At 48.7% G+C, this 13,447-nt stretch overlaps 2 protein-coding genes across 2 annotated transcripts; one reads left to right on the plus strand and one right to left on the minus strand.

Annotated features, from left to right (window-relative positions):
• Window positions 1-3,376: 3,376 nt before the first annotated feature.
• LOC123412091 (pentatricopeptide repeat-containing protein At1g20230) lies at window positions 3,377-5,768 on the plus strand. The gene has a single exon (XM_045105041.1). The coding sequence runs from the start codon at window positions 3,411-3,413 to the stop codon at window positions 5,397-5,399; it is 1,989 nt and encodes a 662-aa protein (XP_044960976.1). The 5' UTR covers window positions 3,377-3,410; the 3' UTR covers window positions 5,400-5,768.
• A 4,690-nt stretch (window positions 5,769-10,458) lies between these two features.
• On the minus strand, window positions 10,459-12,952 carry LOC123412101 (subtilisin-like protease). The gene has a single exon (XM_045105050.1). It carries the CDS (start codon window positions 12,942-12,944, stop codon window positions 10,620-10,622), a length of 2,325 nt encoding a protein of 774 aa, XP_044960985.1. The 5' UTR covers window positions 12,945-12,952; the 3' UTR covers window positions 10,459-10,619.
• Between the last annotated feature and the right edge of the window lie 495 nt (window positions 12,953-13,447).

A 13,447-nucleotide genomic window follows, 5' to 3' on the forward strand; every position in this document is an offset into this window, starting at 1 on the left:
CCTTCCTTCCCATTTCCTTTTTTTTTCTCTTTGATTTTCTTATCTCCAGAGCAGGGGCCTCTCTGGGCTTGCCCACCAGCCCACTAAGGGCTGGTGCGGCACCCCTAAGGCCTATGGGCTTCCCCGGGATGGGCTGCCCCCCCGGTGAACTCCCGGAACCCATTCGTCATTCCCGGTAACTTCGAAAACCTTCCAGTAATCAAATGAGGTCATCCTATATATCAATCTTTGTTTCCGGACCATTCCGGAAACCCTCGTGACGTCCGTGATCTCATCCGGGACTCCGAACAACATTCGGTAACCAACCATATAACTCAAATACGCATAAAACAACGTCGAACCTTAAGTGTGCAGACCCTGCGGGTTCGAGAACTATGTAGACATGACCCGAGAGACTCCTCGGTCAATATCCAATAGCGGGACCTGGATGCCCATATTGGATCCTACATATTCTACGAAGATCTTATCGTTTGAACCTCAGTGCCAAGGATTCATATAATCCCGTATGTCATTCCCTTTGTCCTTCGGTATGTTACTTGCCCGAGATTCGATCGTCAGTATCCGCATACCTATTTCAATCTCGTTTATCGGCAAGTCTCTTTACTCGTTCCGTAATACAAGATCACGTAACTTACACTAAGTCACATTGCTTGCAAGGCTTGTGTGTGATGTTGTATTACCGAGTGGTCCCCGAGATACCTCTCCGTCACACTGAGTGACAAATCCCAGTCTTGATCCATACTAACTCAACGGACACCTTCGGAGATACCTGTAGAGCATCTTTATAGCCACCCAGTTACGTTGTGACGTTTGATACACACAAAGTATTCCTCCGGTGTCAGTGAGTTATATGATCTCATGGTCATAGGAATAAATACTTGACACGCAGAAAACAGTAGCAACAAAATGACACGATCAACATGCTACGTTCATTAGTTTGGGTCTAGTCCATCACATGATTCTCCTAATGATGTGATCCCGTTATCAAGTGACAACACTTGCCTATGGTCAAGAAACCTTGACCATCTTTGATCAACGAGCTAGTCAACTAGAGGCTTACTAGGGACAGTGTTTTGTCTATGTATCCACACAAGTATTGTGTTTCCAATCAATACATAGCATGGATAATAAACGATTATCATGAACAAAGAAATATAATAATAACTAATTTATTATTGCCTCTAGGGCATATTTCCAACACCTATTACTATTACTTCACTTCAAAAGCGCTTCTATACTTTCCTCTCTACATATTAAGTTCATGACGAACAAAGTAATGCATGGAGTAAGATGAGATGATGTAGACAAAGTAAACTGAAGCAATATGGATAACCCCATCATTTTATCCTTAGTAGCAGCAAAACTAAGATGCGTCTTGTCCCCGTCTGTCACTGGGATATATAAACTCGCGAGGTTGAACCTACCACAATGCACCTCTCTCACCGAAGAAATACCGATCTAGTTGGCCAAACTATTTCAATAGACCGGAGAGAATTACGAAGCTATCATAATCATGCACATAAGAATCATATAAGTATTCAGAAGTGACTAAAATATTTATCATGAATAATCTGAACATAAACTCACAAGTCATCGGATCCCAACAAACGCACCGCACAAAAGGAATTACATCATATGGATCAAAGTGAAGATGCGATGATCATTGTATTGAAGAACAAAGAGAGAGATTGCCATCTAGGTACTAACTATGGACTAGTAGGTCTATGGTGAACTACTCACACATCACCGTGAGGGCAACAAGGTTGATGAAGAGGCCCTCCGTGATCTATCCCCCCTCCGGCAGGGTGCCGGAACAGAGCTCCAGATGGTCTCCCGTCGGAACAGAGACTCGCGGCAGCGTACAAAGTGTTTCGGGACTCCTCCTGGTGTTTTTAGGGTAAATAAGAATTTATAAGCCGAATAAAAGAGCCGGGAGGGCCACGAGGGGGCACAAGCTCTCAGGCCACCCCAGGCCGCGCCCTGATAGCTTGTGGGCCCCTCGGGAGGCCTTTGACTTTCTTTCGATGCTCGTTGGTCTTCTTTTGGCCTAGAAAAAATCATCAAAAAGTTTCACGGCAATTGGACCTTGTTTGGCATGGAAAACCCGTAAAGTGAAAAACATGCAGAAAACAACAACTAGCACTGGGCACTGGGTCAATAGGTTAGTGCTAAAAAATAATATAAAATATTAAATAAATACTCCAAAAGCATACTAGAATGATAATATATAGCATGGAACAATAAAAAGTTACAGATACTTTGGAGACGTATCAATCCCGTCTTGCTCGGCCATGTCTCGCATCATTGGTGTGGACAAGCCTCAAACCTACCTTTGTAACTATCCAGTCACGGAGTAGTGTTTGGTCGGTCCAAAGTAGGTCTATCACCATCCTACATTGTGCATGAATTGACTACAAAGTTTGTCTAACAAAATCGTCATCCCAACCATTAGTAACATGATAAATAAGACCAATCACCTTTGATAGGAGATGTGCCCCTTCAGTATTGATAACTCTTCCCATCTTCCTAAGTATTATTCTCTCTAATCTAAAATAAGTGTTGCAGCTTTGAACTAGGGTTAGTTCAAAACCGCGACACTTTTTTATGAATCAGAGACAGTTATAATATTTTGATCACTGCCTACTTTTCTGTGTATTGACTCCCCTAAAACTCTTTCGTTTATACTTAGTGAAGTGAGGACTCCATTGAAAATAACATGACGACAAAAGCATGGGAGGACTATTTTGGCTCTGGAATCCATATGCTCATTAATGAACAATAAATTAAAAACAAATAGTAAATACAATTTAATTTTTTTGATTTATTAAATGTTTTATTAGTGTAACAAGCGTATTTGTCAATTTTCATGGGAACCTGGATGACGGTGCTTCATCGGTGAAAAAAAAATTAAGTGTAAAATTTGAAGGTAACATTTATCTTTCGACTTGTTTTTTCCGCATAAATTAAAATACTTAAACTTTCCTACTCCCTCCGTTACGTTTTAGATTACATGTTTGGAAATTCTCTGAAACCTATGTGATTATTGATTGATTGTGAGATGGGTTAGAAAATAACATTCACATTACGCATGCATATAGAACTAGTACAACGGAGTACTAATTAGTTGTTAGGAGTAAATGCAATGTGACTTAAATCTTGTGTGTTGTAAAAATACACATAAATTTAACCGTGTCTTCTAAACTATAACGGAGGGACTACTAAAAATTACAGGTAGCATTTTGGTGTGACGATAAACGCATTTAATTTTTCAATTTCTTTTGACATTTGCAAAAAATAGTTTTGATGGGCGGGAGCATATGCTCCATGATCCGAATTGGATTTCCGCAGGAGCACCATCTTCAAAACTTCTCGAGTCGATCATCAGCTGGCACCAAGCACCAACCAAGCAAATGTACCAACACTCCAACACCCTTCTGCACTTTCTCCGCCACGTCTCCTTCCCGCCGGACGCACACCTCCTGCCGTCCGCGCTCAAGTCATGCCCCGCGCAGCCCCTCGCCCGCGCTCTCCACGCGGCCGCCGCGGTCTCCGGCCTTGCGGAGGATCCCTTCGTCGCCTCCTCGCTCCTCCACACCTACCTCCGCCTCGGAGCCACCAGCGACGCCCGCGGCGTGTTCGAAAGAATGCCGGACAAGAGTGTCGTCGGCTGGAGCGCACTCATCGCCGGGTACTCTGCGCGAGGTGACGCCGAGGCCGCGTGGGGCCTTCTGGGGCGGATGCGGAGCGCCGGCGTCGAGCCAAATGTGATCACCTGGAATGGACTGATTTCCGGGCTCAACCGGAGCGGGAGCGCCATCGATGCTGCCAAGGCACTCGTGAGAATGCACGGGGAAGGGTTCTTACCGGACGCCACTAGCGTCTCATGTGCACTCTCTGCGGTCGGGGATGTGAAATTGGTCTCAATTGGCGAGCAGCTGCACGGATACGTGGTGAAGACAGGGTGCAGGCTAGATCAACATGTGGTCACTGCGCTCATTGACATGTACGGCAAGTGTGGGCGTGCCGATGAGATTTCTCACGTGTTCCATGAGTCCAGCCACATGGATGTTGCTTCCTGCAACGCTCTCGTCGCTGGGCTCTCTCGGAACGCCCAGGTCTCTGAGGCATTGCTCTTGTTCAGCGAGTTTGTTAGCCGAGGAGTCGAGTTGAATGTTGTGTCCTGGACCTCAATTGTTGCCTGCTGTGTGCAGAATGGGAAAGATTTAGAAGCGGTGGATCTTTTCAGGAAGATGCAGTCAAAAGGGATTGAGCCGAATTCAGTCACGATACCCTGCGTACTGCCAGCATTTGCCAATGTTGCTGCTCTTATGCATGGCCGGTCAGCACACTGTTTTTCTCTTAGGAAGGGATTTCTTCATGACGTTTACGTTGGCAGTGCGTTGGTGGACATGTATGCAAAGTGTGGCAAGGTCAGGGATGCGAGGACGATCTTCGATGCAATTCCGTCTAAAAACACTGTTTCGTGGAATGCGATGATTGGTGGCTATGCAATGCACGGGGAGGCTGCAAATGCTGTGCAGTTGTTCTGTTTGATGCAGAAGTGCAAACAGAAGCCTGACCTAGTCACGTTCACCTGTGTCATTGGTGCCTGTGGCCAAGCTGGCCTGACAGAGGAGGGGCGTCGCTACTTCAATGAAATGCAGCATACTCATGGCATTTCCCCTAGGATGGAGCATTATGCATGTATGGTTACTCTGTTAGGACGGGCTGGCAAGCTTGATGAGGCATACGATCTCATAAATGAGATGTCATTTGAGCCAGATGGTTGTATTTGGGGGTCCTTGCTGGGCTCCTGCAGGGTTTATGGAAATGTGTTCCTGGCCGAAGTTGCAGCAGAAAAACTATTTGAACTAGAGCCAGAAAATACCGGCAACTATGTCCTGCTTTCCAATATTTATGCGTCTAAAAAAATGTGGGACGGGGTAAACAGAGTGAGGGATCAGATGAAGAATATGGGATTGAAGAAAGAAAAGGGTTGCAGTTGGATAGAGATCAAGAACAAGGTGCACATGTTGTTAGCTGGTGACAATTCACACCCCATGATGACTGCAATAACGGAGAAACTAAAGCAGCTTACCATTGAGATGAGCAGGCTGGGCTTTGCACCGAGCACAGATTTTGTCCTACATGATGTGGAAGAACAAGAAAAGGACGATATCCTTGCTGTGCACAGTGAAAAGCTGGCTGTTGCATTGGGCCTCATAAGCACGAGCCCAGGAACACCTCTCCGGGTGATAAAGAACCTCCGCATTTGTGGCGATTGCCATGAAGCAATGAAGTTCATATCATGTTTTGAGGGGAGGGATATATCTGTTAGAGACACTAACAGGTTTCATCACTTCAAGGATGGGAAATGTTCTTGCGGGGATTACTGGTGATTTTGCCTGCCTTGACTTACTATCTGTACAACAACTCGGTGTATAAGGTGAATGAGCATGCCTGTCCCCCTATCTTATGGTGGATATTGTTTTCATGAGGTAATGCAAAATCACATATGAAAAGTAAGAAACAGAATCCAACATGCGCACGTGTGTATTATATGCATAACCCTATGCATTTTGTAGTCGTTCAACCTGCAGATTTCAGAAATACATTTGGTGGAGTACTTACATTGGAGAGACTCAGTTAGAACTTGGAGTTGATATTAATTTTGTAAACGATTGAAATGATTAAATCCATGGAAGTGAGACACACCAGCTTTCGGAGGATGCATCAAATAGAAAATAGGTATCGTTTACATGCTTCAATTTACACGTGACACTTGCTGAAGGAACTTAACATATCTTGTTTTAAGTTAATAGCATCATCAGTTGTCTGTTTTCATATTTTTAATATGACATGGTGTTCACCAAATGAATGATCCAGTTGCCAGTTTTTTGTGCCTAGATTCTTCTAGTCGTTTGCACATACCCAGTTAATGCCGCCATGGGCATGCCATACTCTTGTGCAGACATGACCCAAAAAATCTTGCAGTATGATACCATCTGCTTTGGGTTCTTTATTATCTCCGAGGGATTTTTAGACACTGACAAATTCTTCAGCATAGCTTATCCTCCATTTCTTCATTCAGCTTTTATGGTTTGTATCTCTCTCCACACTTTTTAACTAGCTCATGCTTGCCAGATTCTATTGATATTCTCATTTTTGAGCTTCTATCACATATTTTTTTTCAGAAATTGTGGCGGGGTCTTTCATGAATTTGATGGATCATTCTACTATAGTAGGGTTCTTAAGTGGGATATGATAATCACATTCACTACTGTTGACACGTAGATATATACTTTAAGGATTATACTGATCAAACAGCTTGTTTGTTTCTTCACTGATGCCATTAATCAAAGCGGGGAAATTTAAGCTTGACTTTGGAGAAGCGTTCAATACTATCGAGCATGACATGATCATCAGAGTCATGGAGCATATGGGCTTTGATGCGAGGTGGATTGGATGGATTAAATCCGTCCTCTCCACTGGCACTTCCTCTGTTCTATTTAGTGGTGTCCCGGGGAGGAAATTTCATTGCCGCATGTGGTGTCTAGCACTCTAGCAGGGGAACCCTCTTCCCTTCTCGGCCGTTTATTCTCGTGGCTGACCTGCTTCAGTCTATCATCAATAAGGCTTGCCACCATAACCTGCTTCACTCCCCTTCCAGGTACTAACAGCATCTTCCCTGTTGGGCAATACACAGATGATATGCTTTTAATCATGCAAGCATGTTCCCACTAACTGCTCTGTCTTAAAAGCCTCCTTGAATCCCTTGGACAGTCCCCTGGTCTTTGAGTTAATTTGCAGAAAACTTGCCTTCTTCCCATCCATGTTTTGGAGGAAAAATGCAGCAGTTAACTGGCCTCTATGGTTGCCGCATTGCCAATTTCCCCTTCACCTACTCGGGTTTCCTCTTGGTCTGAGCACTCTAGAATCAGGGACTTTGATCTGATTCATAGGGTGGAGTGGCTCTTAACTTCTTGCCCCTCCTTGTCTTTTGGTGGGAGAATCAGTATCAAAAGCTGTCATTAGCGCTCTTCCTGCTTTTTATATATGCTCCCTCAAGTTGCCTGAAGGGGTTATTGAAAGTATAGATAAAGCCAGGCGCATCTGCCTCTGGGGGGAGTCTTGAGTCTTGACGGTATTCTAGATATGTCCCACCTCCCTCTTTCTTCTCAAGCTTTTGATGAATTTCTGTTCCTCAGAGTCATCCTTTAGAATATTCAAAATCAAAATGATCCTGCTGAGTATGACACTTGGAGTTACTTTTGGGGAAATGATGCTACTCCATGAAAGCGTATGCCCAATACTTTTTTTTTTGAGAAACTGGCAGCATTGCATCCCTATATATTAAGTAGGAGAAATCAATAAGTATCCATGCCTCACAACACGAGGGTGTTACAGAGCAGGGGAAAGGAAAAACAAGGAAAGAAAGCTTTAGTCTGGTTCTAGTTGTGGGGTATTTTCAGTGTCCGACATCCAATGCATGGAAAGCGCCAGTTGAGAAGTATCTTGCTTGATCAGATGAAGAACCTCCAGCTCAGGAAGGTGGCACATCTGGAATACCCTGCCATTCCCTTCCTTCCATATATTCCAGCAGGTGTATATGCCAGTGGTGATAAGCTCTGGATCCAAAGTGCATGTCAAGTCGTTCCACCAAGCTTCAGAGGAGGTTGCATTCCGGGAGTTGAGGGTGAGAGCAGGTCAGTTAGTCCAGTTGGCAACCAACATCTGAATGGATCGCGAGAATGAGCATCTCAGGATCAGATGGAAAGGAGTCTCGTCCTCTTTATTGCATAGATGGCAAAATTCGCAGTGCGGGATCCCCTTGATTGCGAGGTTGGCATTCGTAAGAATCCTCTCGCGCAGCCAGAGCCACATGAAGAATTAGCATTTGCCTTCAACCTTGCAGCGCCAAAGCTTGTCTAATCGGGATGTTGAGTAGGAGCCCAGGAACTGAGAGCGCTAGGCAGAGCTAGCCGAATAAACCTTTGAGGAGGTAAGATTCCAGCAGATAGAGTCGTCGATCTCCAGCTGCAACTGGATTTGCTGCAGCTGCAACCAAAGGACAGTGAAGATGTGAACCATCGAATCAAAGCCGGATGGATGAAGTGGTGCCAAGCTTTTGGCATTCTCTGTGACAAGAGAGTGCCACAAAAGCTAAAAGGCAAGTCCTATAGGACGGCGATTCGACCCGCAATGTTGTATGGCACTGAGTGTTAGCCGACTAAAAAGCGACATGTTCAATAGTTAGGTGTGGCAGAGATGTGCATGTTGAGATGGATATGTGGCCCCACGAAGAAGGACCGAGTTCGGAAATGATGATATACTCCCTCCATTCCATAATATAGTGCGTCCTCGTTTTTTGTGATCTAAGTTTGACCATAAATTTAACCAACGAGACCGACTACGGCAGGAGTAAAAAATATACCACTGATTTCGTATCGAAAATACAAATTCAGTGGTATAATTTTTGCTTCCGCCGCAATCGGTCTTGTAGGTTAAATATATGGTCAAACTTAGATATCGGGAAACGCAGGCACACTACATTATGGAATGAAGGGAGTACGAGACAGAGTTGGGGTAGAACCGATTGAAGAGAAGCTTGTCCAATATTGTCTGAGATGGTTTGGGCATATTCAGCGCAGGCCTTCAGAAGGTCCAGTGCATAGCGGCCGGCTAAAGCGTGCTGATAATGTCAAGAGAGGTCGGGGTAGACCGAAATTGACATGGGATGAGTCCGTAAAAATAGATATGAAGGACTGGAGTATCACCAAAGAACTAGCCATGGACAGGGATGCGTGGAAGCTTGCTATCCATGTGCCCGAACATGAGTTGGTCGCGAGATCTTATGGGATTCACCTCTAGCCTATCCCAACTTGTTTGGGACTAAAGGCTTTGTTGTTTTCGTTGTTGCAACCGAAGGGCAGTGAATTGCCATAGTTGCATGGGAGATGTGATGCGCTGGAGGCCCGACATCCATCTCTGGGATTTGATTGCATCAGCCACCGAGACATTTTTCCTTGAGCACAGAATGAAGAGGTCCGGTGCCAAATCCTTTGGGAGCAGCCGTTGAGCCACCGGTCATTCCAAGAGGAAACCCTTGTGCCATTGCCAATGGAGATGGAAGTGGAGGCGCGGAGCAGAGCAAGATCATCATTGTCACAGGGAATATGAGAGCCTAGCCACGGCCTCTGTCCGCCCATCGATTCGAGCCATTTTCGTCGAAGCCTGAGCGCCCTGCCAAAACGTTTGATATCCATGATGCCCAGCCCGCCCATGTCCTTAGGTCGACAGGCAGTATTCCAGTTAACCAGGGCCAAACCGCCAGCTGCGTCCGGCTTAGACCACCAGGGGAAGTTCCTGCGCAGCTTGTCAATTTGCTTAATGACCCAAGAATCGAGCTTGAAGACCATGATCAGCTTGTTGAGAAGCTCTCCTTTACACTTCTGCAGTTTTGCAGCTATTTTATCTAGGACCGGTTGTATTTCAGCTCACGTGATCTTCCTGAAGTAAAGCTGTAGTCCAAGGTACTTGCATGGGAATTGCATGACGGGGACAAGGAAGGACCTTAGCAGTTGGGGGAGATGAATGCTGTTGCAACGAATTGTGAACAACCCACTCTTGTCCAGGTTGGCAACTAGCGCTGAAATGGCGCTGAACTGAAGCAACAATTGCTTGGTAACAAGAACATCTTGAGGCATGGGAGTGACAAACAGCGCTGCATCATCCGCGTAAAGGCTCAGGCGCAGATTTGACGGAGGGAGGTTGAGGGGTCACGGAGGGAGTATAATCCCGTTAGCAATGTAATTATCTTCAGATTCCTGGATATCTCTTGCGAAGCTTCCAAAAAGCATTTGGAAATTTATTTTTGTGTGTGCATTGTTAACTTGCATGACTGCACCAGACATGTCTTCTCGGTGCCTGGATTTCCCTTGTGCGTATTTCTTTAATCTTTTGTTGGGAAAGGGCCTAAACTGCACTGCAGATGCCATCTCAATGTGCAACATGTCTTGCTGATTTTCTCATTGGCTGGTCATTTTGTAACAGCAACATCATTAACCTTCCAGTCCGAGTTTTGATGTTCAAATCTTGCCCAAGCAGAGCACCCATGGAGGCACAGCAAGTGACAAGTGTTCCTCTCGATTTGGACAAAAGAAGTTGGTGCTCTCAGCTTGCAAATACTCCCTCCGTCTCACAATGTAAGACCTTTTTTTTTACACTAGTTTAGTGTTAAAAACGTTTTACATTATGGGGCGGAGGGAGTATCTCTCAGAGAGAAGCTTGATTGTGTTGGCAACCTGAGGATTTTGAGTAGTGATATTTGATACAGTAAAGAGACAAGGTTATCTCAGTGACCTCGTTTGATAGGTGTCGTATTTGTGTGATTGCATGTTTGCAATCGGGAATTGAAGGAGTAGTGCTAGTTGGGAAGAACGACAAACAATGTCTTCATTTTGTAAACTATATGGATACCTGTGCTTATACTAACCAGCCAGGGTGGCTGAGTACAACGAACGCGTGTTATTATGAACTGAAAGAAGCGTTATGCGGATTCAAGCCTTTGATGCGGCTTGCGAAAGAAGCATGCCAAGGACAAGGAGCACCTGACAGAATCATGTCGAGACAACCCTGGCGTCGGCGATGATCGGGCTCCGCACCACATGATCTTCAGACACCCAACGCAGGCTCCCCTCGGCCAGCTGCCCGGCGTCGGCGTCCGCGTCGGCTCCCCTGCTGCTCACGGTCACCGTGAACGCTTTCTTCTCCATCGCCGCCGTGAACTCCAGCGCCTCCGGCTCCACCTTCACCTTGAGCCACTTGGGCACGTCGAGGTGAGCGGTGTACCTCGACTTGGCCGGCCCCACGTTGGTCACCGTCCGCTTCGCCTTGAACGGCTTGTCGGAGAGTGGCACCAGTATCGCCGGGTAGTTCAGCTGCGCCTCCGGGATGGACCCCACCGCCGCACACGTCAAGCTGCTGTTCCCCGTAATGGTCTTCATGGCCGCCTCGCCGAGCAGCGCGCAGATGTAGGCGCTGTAGTCGCCCACGCCGAGGTCGTAGACCAGACCGGGGTCCACGGCCTTGGCCGCATCCACGTGCCCGGCGCCGATCGAGTAGAAGCTCGCCGTCCGGTGCTCCTCGTCCATGATGGGGTTCCCCGCGTTGTCGGCGGTGCTGGACGTGGTCATGATGGCGGACTTGACCGCCGACGGCGACCAGTCCGGGTGCGCCTTCTTCACCAGTGCCACGACGCCGGTGACGTGCGGCGTGGCCATGGACGTGCCGGAGGCAACGTTGTAGCTGTACGACTCCTTGCCATCGATAGGCACCATCGACGGCCACGCGGCGAGGATGTTGAGCCCCGGCGCCATGATGTCGGGCTTGAGCACGCCGGGGCTGGCCGCGTTCGGCCCGCGGGACGAGAAGGCGGCGACGATCGGCGCCGGCTTCACGTGAACAATCGAGCTGTTGAACAGTATCGTTGCGGTGTGGGCAGCCCCCGACGAGCCCACCCTGGCGTAGCCCATGATCTTGGCGCCGTCGGTCGCGGTCACCTGTGACATTGGGAGGTTATAATACTTCTCTACCACGATGGTGTACCCGAAGTCGGCTTCGTTGATGAACACCACTCCGGCGCCGCCTGCCGCCTTGACCGCCTCGATCGAGTTCAGCGGAGGCAGCGGCGTCTCGGTGTCGCACACGACCACCTTGCCGGTGATGTTGACGCCGTCGAAGTAGTCGCAGTAGCTGGTGCCCTGAGGGTAGTAGAGCGGGTACGCCTTGGAGCTGAAGCGCTTGTCCTGCGTCAGCGACTCGCCGTCGAACGCTTCCCCGTCGCCGAGCTGCACGGTGGCTCGGTAGCTCCGGTCAACCGACCCGGCCCCCACGGTCAATATCCATGGCGCCTCATTTGACAATGTGGAGGGCGTCGGGCCGCTGTTGCCGCCGGCGCACACCACGAGGACGCCCTTGGACATCATCCCGAACGCGCCGATCGCGATCAGGTCCTTGTCCAACGGTATGGAGGGGCCGCCGAGGGAGAGCGAGAGCACGTCGACGCCGTCCTTCACTGCCGCGTCCATCCCGGCCAGTATGTCTGACTCGAAGCATCCTTCGCCGTCGCATACCTTGTACATGGCCAGGTGCGCGCCCGGCGCGATCCCGGCGGCGGTGCCCCTGCCAAGGCCGAACGCCGAGACGTCGTCCACGAAGTAGCCAGCCGCGGTGCCTGCCGTGTGCGTCCCGTGCCCGACGGCGTCGGTGGTGTCGTTGCCTCCCATGAGCGACACCAGGCCGACGAGCTTGTTGTTGCACCGCACGGGAGGCTGGCACTTGCCCTTCCACCTGGCAGGCGGCGGCGGCATGCCCTCGTCTCCAAACGAAGGGTGTGAGGCGGCGATGCCGGTGTCGAGCAACCCGACGACCACGCCCTCGCCGTAGTTTGTCGCGTTCCAGACGCCTTGCTTGGCGTGCAGGCCGAGGAACCCGGGCGTGCGCGTCGTCATGAGCGGCACCCTCCGCTCCGGGAACGCGCGCACGAACCCGCGCTTCCTGGACACCGCTGCGAGCTCGTCCTCCGTCAGCTTTGCGGCGAAGCCAGAAAACACGCCCGTGTACGAGTGGCGAATGGTCGGTGGGTCGCCGCCGGCCGTCCTGCCAGCGCCAGGGCGCGACCCCGGCCGCAGGAACGACTCGTGCCACCTCCGGTGCGCGGCTTCGTCGTCGTGGTGCGCGTGCGCCGGAGGCTGGACGAGCACTACGTAAGTTCGAGCGGGGCCATGGTTGAGGCTGCTACTCCGCCTCGCTGTCGCACCGCCGGTGACAATGCTCAGCGTGGGTGTCGCGCTCAAGACGAAGACGAGAACGGACGTGAGGAGTAGTGCCGTCAGGTGAGCCATGTCACCTATCAATCTACGAGAGCATGCAAGCATGGGCATGAAAAACATCGGGCGCAAGCGATGCTTATATACATATTCTCAAGCGGTGCTTTAGTTTAGTTTGGCCGCTTTGTACTTCTGCATGAATGGCGTCCAAGCATGCATGATCCCACCAAGATGCACCTGCAATGTGGATCACCTTGGAAACAGGGACATGCAGAATGTGTGCATGACTTTGTTGCTTTCTAGACTCGTAAATGTAACTGCATCTGTTTTTGTTTTGTTTTGCTTGCATGTTTTGTGTGACGCGCCAATTCTGAATTCTGGTCCTCCAATTCCGGCTGAGCATTGCTTCGCCATCTCTATACAATTCTTGTTTGCTTAGCAGTTCCCATCGGCCATCGTAGCAAAACATGGTATGCATTTTTTTCCATTTTGTGAAGGTGAAATCGTGTACCTTCATTTTGGCTGAATACTCATGACAATTGCAGAGTAATATTTGCAATTTTTTTGGATACGCCGTTACTACTGGAATCAGAGAATTTGTCATCAGTCAATTCTTT

This window comes from Hordeum vulgare, chromosome 1H, assembly GCF_904849725.1.
Source record: "Hordeum vulgare subsp. vulgare chromosome 1H, MorexV3_pseudomolecules_assembly, whole genome shotgun sequence".
Classification (NCBI taxonomy): domain Eukaryota; kingdom Viridiplantae; phylum Streptophyta; class Magnoliopsida; order Poales; family Poaceae; genus Hordeum; species Hordeum vulgare.